Source organism: Hibiscus syriacus, unplaced genomic scaffold, assembly GCF_006381635.1.
Source record: "Hibiscus syriacus cultivar Baekdansim isolate YM2019G1 unplaced genomic scaffold, ASM638163v2 tig00112231_pilon, whole genome shotgun sequence".
Taxonomy (NCBI): Eukaryota; Viridiplantae; Streptophyta; class Magnoliopsida; order Malvales; family Malvaceae; genus Hibiscus; species Hibiscus syriacus.
Window position 1 is genome coordinate 3,899,242 of NW_024063276.1, and position 21,360 is coordinate 3,920,601.

At 32.9% G+C, this 21,360-nt stretch overlaps 1 protein-coding gene across 2 annotated transcripts; it reads right to left on the reverse strand.

Moving 5' to 3' along the window:
- Positions 1-1,108: 1,108 nt before the first annotated feature.
- Positions 1,109-4,190, reverse strand: LOC120176270 (serine carboxypeptidase-like 25). Of its 2 annotated transcripts, none has more exons than XM_039182720.1 (8): positions 3,864-4,190; positions 2,770-2,973; positions 2,517-2,692; positions 2,152-2,433; positions 1,932-2,062; positions 1,757-1,852; positions 1,554-1,659; positions 1,109-1,369 (listed from the first exon to the last, which is right to left on the reverse strand). In XM_039182720.1, the coding sequence occupies exons 1-8, from the start codon at positions 4,117-4,119 to the stop codon at positions 1,226-1,228; spliced, it is 1,395 nt and encodes a 464-aa protein (XP_039038651.1). In that variant the 5' UTR covers positions 4,120-4,190; the 3' UTR covers positions 1,109-1,225. The 2 variants fall into 2 exon arrangements, with proteins under 2 accessions (XP_039038651.1, XP_039038652.1); XM_039182721.1 differs by having other exon boundaries at positions 1,932-2,101.
- Between the last annotated feature and the right edge of the window lie 17,170 nt (positions 4,191-21,360).

Here is a 21,360-nt window from a genome sequence, read left to right on the forward strand (position 1 = left end):
GTATTATACTCAAAATCTTAATTGCACACTCTCACTAAACAAAAATTTAATAAATAAAAAAAACTTACAAAACAAATTATGTTTACGATAAATAAGTTCTTGGTCAAATAACAAAGCTATATTGTTTAATTAATGACATAAGTGTTCTAAAAATGAATATAAACAATTTTTTTTTATGTTGAATATACACAAATTTTTTTTATGTTTCTATACCTTCTTTATGATTTCTAGCCATTAAGAAATGTTGGAATATAATAGAATTGTTACTTACCGAAAAAATGATATTTATGACACGAGGGATCGATCCTTTTTTCATACATTTAATTGTTGTCAAAGAAGTGATCGATCCTTTTAGGATTTCTTAGAAAAGGATTGACCTTCTGAAAATTAGATCAATCCACTAGTTAGTGAAATCCAAAGGATCAATCTTTTTAGGCTTTTCTAGAAATGGATTAATCTTTTGAAAATTAGACTAGTCCACTAGCTACTGGGATTTAAAGGATTGATCTTTTGGGTAAATCGACCTATTTTTTGAGCTAAACTTTTTAGAAAATTTAATTTTGAAGTACGAAAATGATTGAGTAATTGTTTGAAAAGATTCAACCAAATTAAAAAAAAAAAATTAAGATATATTTTTAAGTTAATTTGTACGAATTATTTTTAAAATTTTTGTAACAAATTCAACTAACTCAAAAATTAATTTTGTAATTATTTATTATATTAAAATATAAATTTAATAATAATAAGCGACACCAACGAAAAATCCATCAATCTTCAACAATAGTCATCTTATGCTTGGGGTTATAGCTCAAGGGGTAAGACGATAATGTTTTATCCTTCTCTCCAATAAAGTGAAACTTTTCCTTCGTTCTCTACTCCAAATTCTTACCATGCTTATCAAACTTGATTTGATCATTAATATCTATTATTTAATATAAATCAGATAGAATAAATCGAGTTAAAAATTATTGAAATCTTCTTCAAAATCAATTAATCAAATTATTTGATTTGAGATTCCGCATCAATTATAATTATTTTTTCTATTTTTTGTTTAGTTCAAATTAATGTTTTTCAAAGTACAAATCAACTATTTTTGAGTGGTTAAAAATGATTATACCCAAAACACATTCATTCATTCCATTATCACCTTTGTTTCACCCCCATTACACAATCATGATTTTTGAGTGGTTAGAAATGACATTTTCTGTTGGCACCAAAAAAAAAATCATGATTTAGGAAGGGGTGTCCCTCTCAAAAATGATTTGAAAAGCTCAAGTGCTGCTCTTGGCTTGAACAATGGTACTTCATGCCCTGCCCCTCTCACCGTTGCAAAGGTTAGCCCTTCATACACCTCTGTCCATCCCCCAACCTTAAAAAAAAACACACAAAATTCCCTTTTCCGTTTACATGTCGGATCATATTAGTAAACCCGTCTCCGACATAGACGTCTGACATTGTACCTCGAAGACGAAGTAGCAAAACTCGACCAGTCGGGATCGGTTCAACTGTCTAATCCGGAAATAGAGACAATTACAAAGATATATGAGGCTTACCTGTTTCTTAACATACCAAGGATACCAGGGAATTTTGGTAGTTAATTTCAATTGTTCAAGGGAGTATCGTGTTGCTGTAACTGGTACTACTGAGTCTACATCACCACTATTGTCATTCAAAAAAAAAAAAACGGGTTTAATGAATTTTTTCTAAGGTATAAAGGGTAATTCAAACTTCATATTTAGATATAGTTTTTGCCAACCTGAAAACCCAGACTCTCAGACCACCGGCAATCATTTCTCGGTAAATCGGTAAAATGGATACATCTGTGTCGTTCCAATTACGATTTAGGACTTCACTGCATCAAGAAGAAAGCGAAATTGTGTTAACATGAACACGATGTTGTTGACGGATCATGTGTGGCATAATCGAAGTACCTGCAGGAGGTCCATTTGTATAGGATTCCGGTTTTGTTGGCATGGAGTGCCTTCTGGACATCTGGCCTATTGTAGTATATCTCGGCATACTTTTCGGTGCAAGGATCATAGCCTGCTATCTGCCTGAAAATCTGAAGAGCTTTCATACTCAGAATTGCAATAAATTGGCCCTAATACATGATAATTGCATGTTTACTACATATAATCTAGAAACCGGTACCCGACGGGGTCGATGAGGCAATCGCATACTCTGCCGGGTAAAACGGCTACCATCTGAGTTATTGCAAGGGGGTGCATATATGTTGTACTGATCAATGTTCCCAAACTCTTGGTCCATTGCATAAGAATACATCGATTCGCATTCGTCCGACTCTTTCTGCCGACGAAAATCGCAAGTGTTGATGAGTTGATGATACGTTTTATCGGAGATCATGGCATGGCTCCACCAGTATGTCACAGTCCCAAGGTTATCATAATAGTTGTCTGTCACTGCATTCCCCACCTGCATTACATTTTTTATCAACCTCACAATCCCTCTAATGAAACAGTAAAACAAAAACAAAAGGCTGCAGATAAAGGAGTTACCATTATTCCTTTGAGATTTATCGGGTGCTTGGATTTGTTGTTGTAAACCATGATCTGTCTGGCCAATTGTGGCACGTAATGGCCGGCATAGCTCTCGCCGGAGATGTAGACTTCACGATTCTTATATCGCGGGAATCGGTTGAGCCATCCGATCAAGAACTGCAACGAGTCCATAGCTGCAACAACAACTATCAAATTAGATCAGAAGCTCTACTAATCAGCTAAGCTAGCATATGGGGTTCTAGAGTCCCACCAGTTCGAGTATCGCCGGTATCGAACAAATCGGAGCTGTGGTTGCTGTAAGAGAAGCCAACACCAGCAGGAGTCTCCAAGAACAAGAGGTTAGCCACATGGTTCCAGGAGAACTTGTTGAGGTATAGCCCTGAGGCTGATTTGTTGATTCTAAATGGACCAATCTCTTCTGATGCGCCATATGCAACCGATGAGCAACCAGGACCTATAATAAAATCACAAAAATAAATTAAAAAAAAAACCCTTTACAAAAATTTTATTCATACTAAATAGATAAAATTTACAAAAAACACATATACAATTAAGGGTGGAAACAATAAATTTTCAAAATTATAAAACATGTAATAATTTAAAATTTTCACAACAGCCATCCACCCTGTGTGCGAACATTGAAATTTTCAAAGCTACCCTAAGACGAACTAGCAACACGGGTGAAATTAATTGTATTTGCTGAACTATAATTTCTGCTGCTATTATATTTGATGTGGGTGTAATAAATGTAACCTGTTTTTTTCCCAGGCATTTTTATTTGCTGTTACTTCAATGTTACAGAGGAAGAGAGAAAAAAAGGGAGGAGCTAATATTTAAAAAAAAAAAAGTTTTCTTTATTTTGTGGTAGTTGTTGAGTATTACTGCTCATGAATTCTAGCCTCTTATGGGTAGTTCGGTCATCATTTCTATCTATCCAAAAGACAGTTGTTTTTTTTCACAAAAAAATTTGGTATATTCAAATTTAATATATTGTTTATTGCAATTAAATATTGTAAAAAATTATAAAATAATTAGCACATTAAAGATGGATTTGACTACTTGACAGTTGTGTATAATAAAAACTCAGCCACCCCAAAAGTCAAATTATCACTTTTAATGATTACACCGAAAAGATAAATGAAAAGAAAGAGCTTGAAAAAACAAAACACAAAAGGAAAGATCTTCAGTACATAAACATCCTTTAAGTATACAGAGAAAAAAAAACATTATTCATCAATTACGATCATGTCGGTTCAAAGTCAAAAATATAAAGTTGAGCAAATTAAGAAGAAGAAGAAGAAGAAGAAGAAACAATATAACAGTACTTGAAAAACAATAACTAACCTCCATTGAGCCAGATGACTAAAGGCTTGGACGAGGGGGAAGTGGGTGACTCAGTGAGCCAGTAAAAGAGAGCTCGACCAGCAAGTTTGTTGACTGTGACATAGCCAGAGAATTGTTGGAAAGAGACTTTGGGTTGCCCTGGAAGTGCTGATATTTTGTCAGCTTCTTCTTCTTGTTTCACCGACTCGCTTTGACTCACTACTACAAGAACGAGTAACGCAACCGAAATCAGCTCGAAGATCTGTGTTTTGGCCATTTAAACGAAGAAGAAATAATAAAGGAAACAACAGTGGTAGTTGTATGGGTTATGGGAAGTATGAAGAGTGGTTGCTTTGGGAGGTGAGTGTGTGACTTAAATAGGAGAGAATAAATGCTTGATTAGACACATTAGATTGAAAATTATATGTACATTCTACTTACAATTTTATGATATAATAATGTAAATTTATAAAATTTTAGATTGAGAAAAATTTATAAAATTTTATGAGAATGAAAATATATAATAATATAAAATATAAAAATAATATAGATTATAAGATAATTTAAAATTTGTAAGGATATGATTATCCTGTGAACTCTCTTTAATCTATAATCCATATTGATCATACAATTTTAGGGTAAATTATATATTTAATATTTAAACTATTACTTTAGTTTCGTTTTGGTACTAAATTTGTTTTTTTTCTTAATCGTACATAACGTTTAAATTGTGCTTCATTCTAGTATTCGTCGTTAAAAGCTTAACGGTGATATTTGATGTATCACCATAAGATAATATCATGTCATCATTAAAAAATAAAATAAAAAAAATAATGTTAACATTTTTGTTATGTTTGTGACACCAGAGACCAAAATAAAAATAAACTAAATCTTAAGTATAGTTTTGAAAATAATAAAATTTAAGTGTCAAAATAGAACAAAAGTAACAATCTAGTTACTAGACGTGTAGTTTACCCATAATTTTTTGGTAACTATAGATAATGCCTATGCCCCCCATCACTCATCACCTCGAAATAATCTTAATATTTGGGGGCACCCTCTCTCTGTGGGATCCTTAAGTATATTTAATTACACATATTAAATAATTATCATGTCTTGTCAAAATATATTTTAAAAACAAAAAATATTTACAATAACTTTTGCAAATGAAAATTTTGCATGCAATCTCATTATTGTGATGAAGAACGAGACAAGTGTGTTTCATATTTCATCCATAATTATAAAATATAATAATCATTAATGAGACGAACCAAAACTTATTGAGCATATAATCGTCCATCTAATAATAGCATATGGTCCTAGAAAGCACATGTAGACAATACTATATGGCACAACTATTGTTCATTAGGGCATCTTTTAAGACCTTTATCACTAGAAGGTTATCCAAATCAATAATATTTTTATTTAATACATAAAATTATTTAAAAATGAATTAAATTATTTATTATTATTTAAAATAGTCAAAGATGATTATAAGTTAATATTTATTTTGAATTTTTCATAACCATTAACTACATGCACCATGCAAAAACAATTGTACGAACTTAGAACTAAAGAAAATGATATTTCTTTTAACCACTGAAATCATTTAACAAATTCGATTAGTTTTTAAATCGAGTTTTGAAAAACAAAACAAAATTTTTCAAAATGAATTAAATTATTTATTATTATTTAAATAGTCAAAGATGATTATAATTAATATTTATTTTGAATTTTTCATAACCATTAACTACATGCCCCATGCAAAAACAATTGTACGAACTTAGAACTAAAGAAAATGATATTTCTTTTAACCACTGAAATCATTTAACAAATTCGATTAGTTTTTAAATCGAGTTTTGAAAAACAAAACAAAATTTTCATAATCAAATTATTTGACTTGATTGGAATAATTATTCAATAACGAATTAAAAAAATATTAGAAAAAGGTGATGAGATTTCAATATATTGGGACCAAGTGATATTGAGAGGTGGGGTAAATTAATATTGCGTGCGATGGGATCACATGGTCTTCACACATCCGTCAAACAGTCCCCTTCATTAATTTCTCGTTTATTCGTTTACCAGAAAAACTTTGACCGCCTTTCTTTTCTCCATCCCTTTATCATTACTACTAGTATTAACTTCTCTTCTTCATCTTTTGTCTTTTCCTTTGTTATTATCATTAGGGTTTGTCAAAAAAAAATTCATTCTAATGAAAAGCCAGATATTGTTTGTGGATTTTTGTTTCCCTTTTAGTTTGTTAAAAAATGAAGCTAAAACCTAACCTAACATAAAGGAGAAGAAAAAGGCTATAATAACATGTTTTAAGCTATTGTTTGTTGGCTTATTGATAGCTTAATTTAGTTTAACCTAACCAATTGATTACTAAATTGCATGGAGGAATTGATGGTCAAATTTGAAAGAAAAAAATAGTTCATCACAAACAAATATTATCCACGAGGGATGGTTCAAGTGATAAGCAGCTTGATATTGCTTAAGTAAGTCTCGAATTCTAGTTCTTATGTATACAGAAAATCTCCGTTAGGAGACTCACCCACCAAAATCAAATATGCGACCCGAATCGATCCGAATTAATCAAGACAATGCCTTAAGAACTGGAAGGACAACAAAAAAAATATTTGTAATTAGAATACACGACATAATTTGCAAACTTCAACGTACACAATCTATGCTAATTGTCACAGGTATTAGAATAATTAAACAATAAAACATACTCGTAAATAAAGAAGAGGATAGAATAGAAAATTATAAGTGCAATTAGATCCCACCAACAAGAAGTATCAAAACGTCGAAATTTCATCGACTATAAAAGAAAATTTTAATAATTCATGGAGAAAATAAAGCACAAAATAAGAATAAAATTTAAAATTTACTCATCTTCTTGCTCAACTCGATACTTTCACTTATTGACATCTTTTTTATTTTCGTTGAGGATCATCATAACCTATGCAAATATCATGTAAATATTTATTTAATAATTTACTAACTATAAAAGTATAATGTATACAAAATATATGCATGTAACACAAAGCATAATTAATACATGATAATTTATTTAAGAATCAAACTAATCAAATAAAAACTGAAAGAAAAGAGACCTAAAATATATATAGTTTTTGAGTTAATCTAAGGTAAGTGCAATGTAGTATCTATTCAAATATAACTCTCAATTATTTGATATTTTTAATGCTCGAGCTTAAGACCTCAAGAAATAGCAACTTTTTTTACCACCAAAGTCACTCCGTTCGTATCCTAAAATATAATAATATATAATATGTACATATCATATATACTAATATACATAACATTTATCACTCCACGGTTAATTGAAGTTGTATAGAGTGTGAACTAGATCCCAAGTCAATTGTAAAATAATTGAAATATCCATGTTAAGATAGCCAAACAACTATCATGCAAACATTCATAACAAAGAAAGGAAGAGAAGAAAACTTCATATTCATTTTTATTAGAATGAAAAGCTACTTTTTAAGCCATACATGGGTGCTTATATACAAAGCTGAACAAACAACTCTAACCACCTCTTTTGCCAACTTTGCAAGAAACGTAAGCAACCCTGTAACAAACTCCTAACATACACTTAACAAATTCATGCAAAGCAAACAATGCAGTAATGCACAACATTCTTCAACATTCACTCTACTTGACAACTCATAACAAACACATCAAAACCTTCATTCTTCAACATTCACCCTACTTAACAACTTGTTAAAATCTTCAGCATTCATTCATCATTCGTCAAATTCTTCAATCATATTTTTACTGCTCAACTCATGAATCAACAACATATCCTTGAGTTGAACAATCAGAAGTCGTTGTCTATGCTTTAGGAATAAAGGAGCAGACAATGGTTTAGTTAGAATATCAACAACTTGATCAACTGCTGGAACCTCATGAACCTGCAATTTTCCAGCAGCAACTATCTCTCTAACAAAAAACAAATCAAGTTCCACATGTTTGAATTTATAATGAAGAACTGGGTTAGCACATATAGAAACAACACTCGAATTGTCACACCATAATGCAGGTGTACCATGTAGAACAACATGCAACTCAGTAAGTAAGGATTAAAGCCACCTCATATCAGCTACAGCACATGCAACACTCCGATATTCACCCTCAGTAGTAGATCTGGCTACAACTTGTTGTTTTTGAGAACTCCATGAGACTAAGTTCCCAGAAAAGTAAATACAATAACCAGAAGTAGAGCGCCTATCATCCATATTCGACCCCCAATTGGCATCAGCAAAACCAGTTAACGTTAATCTAGAGGAAGGTGAGAAACTTAAACCAAAATCAATGGTACCCTAAAGATAATGCAAAATTCATTTCACAGCTTGAAAATGAGTATCAAGTGAAGCCTGTATGAACTAACATACTCGATTGACTGCAAATGCCACATAAGGGCGAGTAATAACAATATATTACAATGCACCAACTATACTTCTGTAGTAAGCTGCATCTTCAAAATTGGATCCATCCTTAACTAACAACTTACAACTCGACACCACTGGCGTAGGAAGACTCTTGGCACCATAAAAGCCATTGCGCTGTAACAAATCACCAATATATTTTCGTTGACTCAACACAATATTATCTGCCTCATAACAAACCTCAACCCCTAAAAAATAGCTCAAAGATCTAAGATCATTCAATGAAAATTGTTTGTTCAACTTGTTAATAACAAGCTGCACTTCATCCGGTTTATTTCCAGTAAGACTAATATCATCAACATACACCAACAAATATATAACACTAGTAGCTGACTTGTGAACATAAAAAGATGAATCATATTTTTCTAAAACAAAACCCTCATATTCCAAATACATGCGGATTTAAGCCCATAAATGGCCTTGTGAAGTTTGTAAACAGTGTTTCCATCACCTTGCTCGTAATCTGACAGCTGAATCATGTACACTTCCTTTGTGAGAAACCCATTTAAAAAAGTGTTATTAGTATCAACTTGTCTTAACTTCCAACCACGAGTCAAGGAAAAAGAAATAATAGCTCGTACTGTAGAAAGCTTAACTACAAGACTGAAAACTTAATGAAAATCAACATCTGGTTATTGAAGAAAGCCCTTTGCTACAAGACGAGCTTTATACCTTGCTGCAAAACCATCGACATTTCGCTTTACCTTAAACAACCACTTGCATTCAACTACTCGCCTATTAGCAGAAAGTGGAACAAGTGACCAGGTTTTGTTGCCTCTTTTATATTACGAGGCTCTTGATCAGAACATGCAACCTGAAATATTTTTTGTTTCCAAATCCCTCGTTTACTTCTGGTAATCATAGGATGGACATTAAGATTTGTATCTTTAAAAACATGTACATTTTCCATTTAAACAACTAGCTTAGGCATGATTTCATATGAACACGACTCGCTGTCAACTCTAGTCAACTCATTAGCATCATTAGTCAACTGATTAATACTAGTATCAGTCAACCCTTGATCATTTACAACATTAAGAGTAGGTAAAACTACCTGTTCATTAGCATTACAAGTACCTTGAACTGGGGTCGCATGCTCAACATTAGCACATCTGTCAACTGGACACTGATCTTGTGAAACAATAATCACAGGCAACACTCTATTGGAAGTTCCATGAGCATCACTATGTTTATCAATAACCCTACAAACACTATATGGAAACATTATCTCATAAAAATTACATGACGAGATAAAAATATTCGACCATTCTCATCCAAACATTTATAACCCCTATGAGATGAGCTGTACCCAAGAAACACACGTTGCTGAGAACGAAACTCCAGCTTGTATCTATTAAAAGGTCTTAGAAAAAGAAAAACAAGCACAACCAAACACTCTCAAACCAGAATAATCAGGTGATGCTTGATAGAGTGTCTCAAAAGGAGACTTACCAGATATAACATCAATTGGTAATCAATTTATCAAATAAACAGCTGTTGTAAATGCATGGCTCCAAAATTTCAGAGGCAAATGTTCTTGGGCTAACAAAGTCATTCTTATTTCAACTACATGCCTATGTTTTCTCTCAGTATTTCCATTATGTTCTGAAGTATTTGGACATGAAATTCGATGTTGAATCCCATGAGCATGAAACCATGCATGAAGTGTCTGATATTTACTACCACCATCACTTTGCACAGCCTTAATTTTCTGTCCAAACTAAACTTCAATCATTTTATAAAAATTAAAAAAACATTTCCCAACTTCAGACTTATGCTTAAGTAAAGAGAACCAAGTATGTCTGCTAAACACATTAATAAAAGACACATAATACACATAACCATCAGAATAAGTAAAAGGTGTTGGTCCCCACACATCCGAGATAATTAATTGAAAATGAGTTGTGTATTCAGTTAATGAATTACAAAATGACAACTTATGAGCTTTACCTTGCAAACAAGAAGTACAAACTTGAGAAAGACTATTGGCATCAAAATACACATTACACGATTTCATAACTGCCTTCATAGTCTTAACAGAAGAATGGCCTAAACATTTATGCCACAGATCCAAAAGAGCTTGTGATTTTGACACATTATTCACAATACATCGAGGTTCATTCTCAACACTAGGAAGTAACTGGTACAATCATTCATCTGTGAGCTTCCCTCACAACCGAATGGTCTGAGTCTGAACATCCTTCACAAAACATTTGAATGGGTGAAACTCAAGAAACACATTGTTATCACATGTAAACTGAGAAACAAATAACAACTTTTTTTTAATATCAAGAACATGAAGCATATTTTGCAAGATCCAAGGTTTAAAACTAGACTGCAAGCAACCTTGACCAATATGAGTGATCAAAACACCCTTACCATTACCCATATAAGGGTATTATTACCTGTATAGGCAGTTCTTGAGTCAAAAACTGACATATCATTTGAAACATGAAGAGTGGAACTAGTATCTGGATACCAACGTGCATTAGCAGTAGTAGACTGAGTTGACACACTTGAAGAAACACCAGGTAAGGCAGAAACAAATGTTGTTGATGGCACATTTAGAGTGGATGAACTAAATCGAGTATCAGCAGGGAAAGATCCAAAAGATGAATAAAGAAACCCATAATAAAACATAGCTAACATGCCTGGAACTCCAGGATACAGAGAATATGGATATACCAAACTAGCTGGATAAGTGGAGTAAGGAGGAGCCACAAAATTGGTCTAAGCTTGCACTCTAGCAGAAGACGAGTGACTATCAGCATTTGAACCCGATGATCTCTTCCAAGCATCACCATTTAGAGCCTTACCAGTAGTAACTCCAGTGAATTCCTTATCAAACTAATGATAGCACTTTTGAACAGTGTGACCAAACTTACCACACAATTGACATTGAGGTCGATTGGAGCCATTAAATCTTCCTCGACCTCGACCTCACCCACGATAACCATTACCTTGTTGCCCTCTTATATAAGAAGACTGTTTCTCAGACATATCTCCATCAATAGAGATCTTACCAGGCACATCACCAATACGAGTATCGCTCGAATTAGCTGCCATATTAGTTGAGGCATCTTTCTCAGGCACTCAATCGAAACCAGCAGAAGAGAACCACACAGCAAAGAGCAAACCTCCAGGAAATGGCGAATGATACCATATTAAGATAGCCAAACAGTTATCATGCAAACATTCATAACAAAGAAAGGAAGACAAGAAAATATAAGATTCATTTTTATTAGAATTAAAAGCTACTTTTTAAGTCATACATGGGTGTTTATATACAAGGCTAAACAAACAACTCTAACCACCTCTTTTGCCAACTTTACAAGCAACATAAGCAACATAAGCAACCTATAACAAACTCCTAACAGACACTTAACAAATTCATGCAAAGCAAGCAATTCAGCAGTGCACAACATTCTTCAACATTCACCCTACTTGACAACTCATAACAAACACATCAAAACCTTTATTCTTCAACAATCCATGTCATAATAAAGATGTTTAAAGTATTTAAAATATTTTTTGAATATTAATTTTATACATATTGCATATGCCACTTTTGAATTATACCAGAAAGTATTATTATTTTTGTAATTCTCATGAATGATGTATCCTTGTAAAAGTTGGTATTCTTAACTCAGGTGCTTCTCAAATATAAATATATATTAAATTAATTTTATTAATATATCATTTATTTTACAATTAATACTACTTATAAAGTCTATAATTTATTTAGTATGACAAGTTAATCATATATCAAATCAGTTACGAAAATATTTGAAATTTATAAATTTTTAAAAGATAAAAGATAAATTTAACCCTTAATATTTACACAATATTAATTTATCCTTTATATTTTTTATGAGCTAAACTTGACCTTCTAAGTTCTAACCTTTTTAAAAAAAGACAAAACACTTTTTTTAACAAAAATATTAACTAAAACATTAAATTTTTATCGGTTTTGAAGTTACAACCCATGTTGTAGTCCACATATATTTTATACTAACATAAAATTATTTGTCTTATATGTCACATTAATAAATAATTTAAAATTATAAAATACTTAAATATAAAAATTAATAATATAATTAACAAAAATTTAAAAATCTTAATTATTGTAGTTAAATTTAGCATAAGACTCTTTATTAAAGGATTTAAGTTAAAATCATTTTTATTATTTATTTTATTTTTTTCCTATTGTAAATAAAGTTTATTAATTATATTCGATATGACTTGGATATAATGGAAAATTTGGATTTAAGAAATTTCAGTTTGAGAGAGAGAGAGGGGAGAGAAAGAGAGAGAGAGGGATAAATAGAGGGAGAGAGAGAGGGGGAGAGAGAGGGGGAGAGAGGGGGGAGGAGAGAGAGGGAGGAGAGGGAGGGAGGGAGAGAGAGAGAGAGAGAGAGAGAGAGAGAGAGAGAGAGATGGAGAGAGAGGGAGAGAGAAGGAGAGAGAGGGAGAGGGAGGAGAGGGAGAGAGGGAGAGAGGATAGGGAGGGAGAGGGGGAGAGGGAGAGAGAGGGAGAGAGATAGGGAGGAGAGAGAGGGGGAGAGGGTGAGAGAGAAGGGGAGAGAGGGGAGAGGGGGAGAGAGAGGGGGAGGGAGGGAGGGGAAGGGAGGGAGGGAGGGAGGGGAGGAGGGGAGGGAGGGAGAGAGAGGGGGAGAGGGAGAGGGAGAGCGAGAGAGAGGGAGAAAGAGGGGGGATAGAGAGAGAGAGGGGGATAGAGAGGGGGATAGAGAGGGAGGGAGGGAGGGAGGGAGGGAGGGAGAGAGAGAGAGAGAGTGGATGATCACTTTCAAATAACCAATGCTGTCTTCACAAACTTCAAATGCTTATATACTGCTGAATGGTTTTTTTTATTTACAAAAGATTTTGTAACACCCTAATCTAATCTGACTTGAAATTCGGAGGATTAGAATATTACATGAAACTACCTAATTGGCTTATCATTTTTGTAGAATCATTTATACGCTTTCATAAATTCAAGACATAAATAAATAGCAAATATATATGTTTGCAAAATATGAGGAGCTCCCAATAATAGTCTCTAAAATACATAAGTAAAAAATAGAGTTTACAACTCGATACTATATAAGGGTCTATGATAATACATGCCCACTACAATACTCTAGACATACTCTGATAAGAGATCAAGTATGAAAATCCTGAAATCAAGCGACGAGCTCCTTGAACTGGTACCTAAGAACCTACGTACGAAAACACATTCCATACACTGAGCTCACAAGCTCAGTGCCACACAAATAACCCTACTATACTACATGCATTCAACATATAAGCATGTGACAAGTATAATCAATAACATTTGAATACATTCATTATAAGAATAATAAAAGTAAGCATCATGTTGTAGCCCGAGGTCACTTAGCATCACAGAACTAACATTCTTATTTGCTTACTATAAGAACCTTAGGTGAGATATGGGTTACACAACATCAATATCTCCATATTACCTCATGCTAGGTCTGAGTCACATGAAATCGATACATTGCCAGGCTAGTCTACATCTCTAGAGTACTTGGGACATGTATGGGTCATAAGAATTTTATAAATACAAGTATGATACTAAGCAGTAGGTTCATGCATGATTTAGATCAAGTGCTACCTATTTAAGGCTTAGTTATTCTATCCTGAAGTAGGGGTTTCTAACCCTAATGTCTAAATCCACTATATATTGCTTAAATGTGATAATGACTTTACTGTGTATTATCTGAATGTCATATTAACTCTGTTGTGGATTATCTGAATACAATATTGACTCTGTTGTGACTCATACACTAGCTAAGTTAAGCATCATAGTGTAGCTGAGGGGCTGCATCTCGGAGATCACGCACCTTTCTATTCTACTAGATACTAATATATGATACACAACAACAACATAAAGCTATGGTAGGCATCATGGTACAGCTGAGGAGCTGCATCTCAGAGCTCACGCACCCCTCTAGCCTGTTAGTATACCCTCGGGAACACTAGAGTGAGATCCAAAACATCATCGAGAAAGTACACCCCCCAACTTACTCTATCAAGTCTTGGGGCATATATGCCCAACTGGCAAAAGAAGTTCCTTAGCACCGACTGGTATATACCTAGACATACTGACAACCAAGACAATCTCCCTACTGCTAAAGTAACTTGGGTGTCATGTTTGTTTCTCGAGTGCCACACAAAGGCTAGTTTTATGACATTCTAGCTATTACAGATATTGTTTCTAACTATTATTGTTACAGTTTCTGATTGTAGCTGACATCTCGCTCGTTCTCTCATCTAGAACGTTATGTGAGGTTAACTAATCTATTATTTCTAATTATATGTGTTGATCGAGTTATACATTATTGAAGGGTACTTTAGTCATTCTCTGACTCTGGGAAATCTCTACATGATTTCGAGACTTCATGGAGATTGATGTGGTTACTTGTTTATTAGCTTTGATTCTGATTGGCCCGATATATGATTCGGGTTCACTTCTGAGTAGCGATGCTCTATTCGCTAATCCTACGTTTTCCCTCAATTATCCCTCAAATTAAATTAATAATTATAAGTCCAACACTCTTGGTCGTTCTTGCGGTATACACCATTATTATTTCATAATCTGATTTCTTAGTCACACTACTTGACGACACACCCTGAGCATTGATCTCCCATCCATAATTATATATTATGTGCTTACTGTGTTATGCCTGTTATGGTTACTCTGGTTGTAACCCACTCCTACGGTGTCTTTGGCAATCTTTGGCCATTTTTATCTCTCATGGACTAAGCTTTATCCTTAAAAACTATCTCAAGCTCTTATGAGCCTTAATCAAGTCAAATATGATCATCTGGGGTGAGTAGTATCGGTACTCTAGTTGTAGTATTGATACTCTAGTGTCAAGTATCGATACACATATGAGTATCGGTATAAAAATATATTCTGCTGTGAAATTGGGGCCTCAATATCAATAGTACTACCCTGAGTATCGATACTGTAGGGATAATATTGATACTCCCATTGGCAGTATCGATACTCCTCTTTGAAATCCCTAATTTTAGCCCCAATTTAACTAGTATCGATACCATTCATCTTAGTATATATTCTCAAACCCTATAGCTGATATTTTAGGCTCGAAAAAATACCCAAAATCATCTTAAATGACTTGGGTTGGTTCTTAAACTGATTTTGAAGTTCTAGTAAGTTATTTAGGGTCTTTAGGTGTCATAAAAACACTTCTTTAACACCTAAAACATGATTTAATCTTGAAATCAAGTTTAAACCCTAATATGCTCATCTACACAAATCTTAGCATATTCTTGAAATTTATGGAAACTTAATACTTCAAAGGATTATAAATACACTACCTTTATGATTGAATCCTGAAATTGAGCTCTTTGCTTAGCCAAAATCCTTTACTTGGTAATTTGGATGCAAACCCCAATTTTTTCTCTTACAAACATAAAACCCAATCTTTGATTCATTAAAAAGATGCTTCTAGGGGAAATAAGGATGAATTTGAACTTAAAATTAGGCTAAAGTTCTTACCTTGCTAAGAAATTTGGAGAGTCAAACCCTGTAGGTGATATTTTAGGCTCGACAAAACACCCAAAATCATTCTAAATAACTTGGGTTGGTTCTTAAACTGATTTTGAAGTTCTAGTAAGTTATTTAGGGTCCTTAAGTGTCATAAAAACACTTTCTTAACACCTAAAACGTGATTTAATCTTAAAATCAAGTTTAAACCCTAATATGCTCATCTACACAAATCTTAGCATATTCTTGAAATTTATGGAAACTTAATACTTCAAAGGATTACAAATACACTACCTTCATGATTGAATCCTCAAATTGAGCCCTTTGCTTAGCCAAAATCCTTTACTTGGCAATTTGGATGCAAACCCCAATTTTTCTCTTACAAATATAAAACCCAAGCATTGATTCATTAAAAAGATGCTTCTAGGGGAAATAATGACGAATTTGAACTTAAAATTAGGCTCAAGTTCTTACCTTGCTAAGAAATTTGGAGAGGAAAGTGGAAGAAGGAAAAATGAGGATGAATAAAGTAAAGAGAAGAAAATGAGAGAAGATATAAAAGTCTCTATATTTTAAATTTGGGCTAATTGCACTGCTCGTCCCTCTTTATCTTCTTACTATGAAAAATAATCCTCATTTTAAGGCTAATTGGGGACAAGACCAACCCAATTAAGCCCAACGACTTGAATTATAAATTCTATGAAATCCACTTGCCTCTCGGGTAACCCGAAATTACTAGCCCAGAATTTGGGGTGTTACATGGCTACTTTATTCTAAAAGAACTAGGTAGTATCAATACTCCTTTAGTAACGATACCAAATTTTACTTTGATTTTTTAAAAATCATCATAGTATTGATACCCTTCCTGAGTGTATCGATACTCTACCCTTAATATCGATACTCACATGAGTACTGATATCAAAATTAACTACTGGAATATGAATTACAATGCCAGTATCAATACTACGCCCATAGTATCGATACTCATTGAACAATATCAATACTATATGAACGTGTATCGATACTCCCAACATAAAAACCCCTTTGTTTTAGGCTACACAAAGAACAATATCGGTATTGTTCATCGAGTACCCATGTTCGAGCCCAAAAAACTCTATTTTCACTCGTCTAAAACCTCTCAATTCACTCTTAAGGTATCTCTATGACCCCCAAACAGTGTTTAAGGCTTATGTAAAGTTAAAGGGTCATGAAAAATCATTACTTTATGTATGAACAACACCCAATCCCCATTCTCATATTATGAACTCATATGCACCCCAAATATCTCATGAACTCATACAAGCATCAATACTACACATACTGAGCTACAAGCAATAAGGAATGGTTAAAAGTGTGTTACCTTACACCTACGAGTTGAAGAAACAACCTCAAGCTCACCCAAGGATCTCTTTCTCTTTGTCATTCACCTTTAAGTTGTCATCTACTTCTCTCACTAGAACAATCAATGTTATGAGTTATTAGTTCATTTAAAAGACTTATGAGAGGTAAAAACGTGATTTTAAATATTAAAAACGAGCTAGAATCACCCTAAGAGTCCAAAACCCAAAACCCCCACTAAACAACTTTAATGGCTACCACAACCATTTGTGGAGATGGAGAGCTCAAAAGAAAGCTCTAGGAATGGAGATTACAAGCTTACCTTCTTTCTTAAACAAGTTACCACATTTTCTTAAGATGGAGAAGAGAAGAGAATGAGCTTTGAAAAGAGGAAGAAAACATGAGTATGAGAGATGATTCTAGCATGTGGCATAATCCCATTTAACAGGATTCAGACTTTAAAAGGTTTTAGGGGTTAACTATAACTTTAGTCCTTCCTCATTCATGCCCAATTCAAGGATATCCTTTTTAAACCATAATAGGCTCACCCAAGCCCAAATCAAGGATATCTTTTTTAAACCATAATAGGCTCAACCCAAGCCCAAATCAAGGATATATTTTTAAACCATAATAGGCTCAACCCAAGCCCAAATCACTCTATAATTGGACAAGGGCTTCTTACAAGTCTATTAAGTTTATTTTACTCTCCCTCGGGTTAGTCCGAACTACTAACCCGGGAATCAGGGCGTTACAAATTCGTTTGATAAATTTAAAAGTTTCTTTTCTTTTCATTTCATGTTTGTTTTAACGTCTATTTTAATATTTTATAATTATGCCTTTTAAGAACATTATAAATGATATATTTGTTATAAATATTTATTTATGTTCATGTCTATCTTTATCTATAAGATAAGATTTTGATATACTTTATTATTAGGATTTTAATATCCATTAGATTTGGAGTTTTATATGATATCTACTTCTTATGCCTTTATGGAATTATATATAACTCATTGAAATAATAATACATATTTCTCTCCTTATTCTTATTTCTCTTTTTGTTTTTTTCCCTTAGTGCTTCATTCTGCCTATTTCACAATAATATTAGTTTTAAATAACATAACCAATTTTGAAGAGTTATTTAATAGTATGAGTAAACAATTTTCTTAAAAAAGATGAAAGAGTATAAATAAGAGGACAACAATTTGTATGCTGGATGATGGGAATAGTTGAATATCCAGTAAACATACTCAATGACTTAACCTTTTGAACTCAATTTTGTTGCAAAAAATGGGGTACCAAAGAGTTGGTCAATTAAGAAACTCATTGTTTTAAAGAAGTTCATCAATATTTGATTGGAAGTTTGATTTTTTTTCTTTATTCTTTTTCTTTCTAGAAATGTTTGATCCAAATTTGTTAGCTTTTAAAGTTGAGCACATGATAAAAGCTTGAAAAAGGAAAATGCATTGTCATAACCACATTGCACAATAATCATCACAAAGTTGAAGATGGTGTTTTTTCTCTTTCTATCTCTTAATTGTTGGAAAAAAAAGAAAGAAAAACAATGGACGGTTGAAAGAAATTATATCTGCAAATTCTGTATTGTCTACTCCCATTTGTTTTTCCATGTTTCAAAATCAGACGGATCCGCACATTAGGGTTGTTCTTCAGCAATTTTTTAAATGATTCGTGCAAGTTTTGGTGGGGAGGTATTGTCAAGGTAAGGAACAATCCTCTCATATGTTTTTCATGCCAGTTTTACTATTGATTCGGTTATATTCACTTTAACTAACACGATTCAAACGACTTTAATGATTAAATAGATGATTATTATTCTTAGAGGTTTCAAATTTGAGCCAATATCTATAGAAGTAACTGAGTGTTCATTTTCAAATAATTATAATCTTTTGAACAGATACTCTTCTATTCAATTTATTATATCTAACTTTTCATCTTACTAAATAAGCTAGTAGTTGAGATATGGTTTTTTCTTATATTTTATTCATGTGAGGAAAATTATATAAAACGCATGTGTAAATTTTTATTTACTTAGTCTCATATATTTTAAGATTTAGGGATCTCATTTAATTAAAATTTTGAAATTTTAAAAATAAAAATAAATAAATTACATAACATAAATTTTATACTATTTATATATCAAACAATGTACAAAACTAATTTTATATGGTGGAAATGGTAATGTAATGCTTAGAAAAGGTTTGGTATGATATCTGATAGGTAGGGTGTTCTACTACAGTTGACAGTGCTCTGATGGGTGTGATTTGCTAAGCACACGTTCCACTGATATGAGTTAGGGGTGTTCGCAGCCGGTTTGGATCGGTTTTTGGCTAAAATTTCATCCGATCTGAAAGTATAAATGTTTGCGGTTTGGATGTTTCTAAAACAAATCCGATCCGATCCAATTAAGTGCGGTTGGATTCGGTTTGGATTTGTGCATTTTTTGGATTCTAATTTTTCAAAATAATTCTTGAATTTTTTTCATAAAAAACAACATATGTATAACAAAAGCAAAGAGAATATATATTTTAACAAATGCAAGCTTGTGAAGCTTACAAAGAGAATATATATTTTAACAAATGCAAGCTTGTGAAGTTTGCTCACATTAATAGTTCAGCAACAGTTTGTAGATAGAACCAAGATTTTTCATCTTTGGGCATAGATGAGTTCATTTCTTTCCTTTTTGTAAATTCAATATTGCCAAGATGCAAAATTGCAGCAACCACTCGAAATATTGCTTCCTGGACAGTGGTGGGGGATAAAATATCAAAGCATAGAAGCACAACGTGCCTTCCATTTGGTCTATCCATATGTCATTCTTTTTCAACCAAATACACAAAAGACATAGAAACCACCCAAAGCTAAAGATAAAATGAGGGCACCCTATAAAGATAGAGAAACCACATTCTAAAAAACAAAATTTGCACAATATAAAGTGCAATCAAATTAAGTCAATAAGTCCTGAAATTGTTCTAGTTATAACTTCATAGAAACTACAAAAAGTTGTGCAATTGTTCAAATTCAAAGCATTCCAGAACAACGACCCAAGTCATAAGCATCCATATTGCAACAAATCTAATTTTAAAAATAAAAATAAATAAATAAATTACATAACATAAATTTTATACTATTTATATATCAAACAATGTACAAAACTAATTTTATATGGTGGAAATGGTAATGTATTGCTTAGAAAAGGTTTGGTATGATATCTGATAAGTAGGGTGTTCTACTACAGTTGCCAGTGCTCTGATGGTGTGATTTGCTAAGCACACGTTCCACTGATATGAGTTAGGGGTGTTCGCGGTCGGTTTGGATCAGTTTTTGGCTAAAAATTCATCCGATTTGAAAGTATAAATGTTTGCGGTTTGGATGTTTCTAAAACAAATCCGATCCGATTAAGTGCGGCTGGATTCGGTTTGGATTTGTGCATTTTTTGGATTCTAATTTTTCAAAATAATTCTTGAATGTTTTTCATAAAGAAACAACATATGTATAAAAAAAGCAAAGAGAATATATATTTTAACAAATGCAAGCTTGTGAAGCTTACAAAGAGAATATATATTTTAACAAATGCAAGCTTGTGAAGTTTGCTCACATTAATAGTTCAACAACAGTTTGTAGATAGAACCAAGATTTTTCATCTTTAGGCATAGATGAGTTCATTTCTTTCCTTTTTGTAAATTCAATATTGCCAAGATGCAAAATTACAGCAACCACTCGAAATATTTCTTCCTAGACAGTAGTGGGGGATAAAATATCAAAGCATAGAAGCACAATGTGCCTTCATTTGGTCTGTCCATATGTCATTCTTTATCAACCAAATGCACAAAAGATAGAGAAACCACCCAAAGCTAAAGACAAAATGAGGGCACCCTATAAAGACAGAGAAACCACATTCTAAAAAATAGAATTTGCACAATATAAAGTGCAATCAAATTAAGTCAATAAGTCCTAAAATTGTTCTAGTTATAACTTCATAGAAAATACAAAAAGTTGTGCAATTGTTCAAATTCAAAGCATTCCAGAACAACGACCCAAGTCACAAGCATCCATATTGCAACAAATCACAGTTTAGATAAAGAAAAAAAATACAATAGACTCCTACAGATTCCAAAACAACAACACTGCCAGCATATTCAAAACAACCATT

Coding starts and splice junctions, on each gene's coding strand:
- LOC120176270 (XM_039182721.1), bottom strand. CDS start 4,119: ATGGCCAAAACACAGATCTTCGAGCTGATTTCGGTTGCGTTACTCGTT. Junction 2,693..2,769: donor TACCGGCGATACTCGAACTG/GTGGGACTCTAG, acceptor TTGTTGTTGCAG/CTATGGACTCGTTGCAGTTC. Junction 1,660..1,756: donor CTGAGAGTCTGGGTTTTCAG/GTTGGCAAAAAC, acceptor GAATGACAATAG/TGGTGATGTAGACTCAGTAG.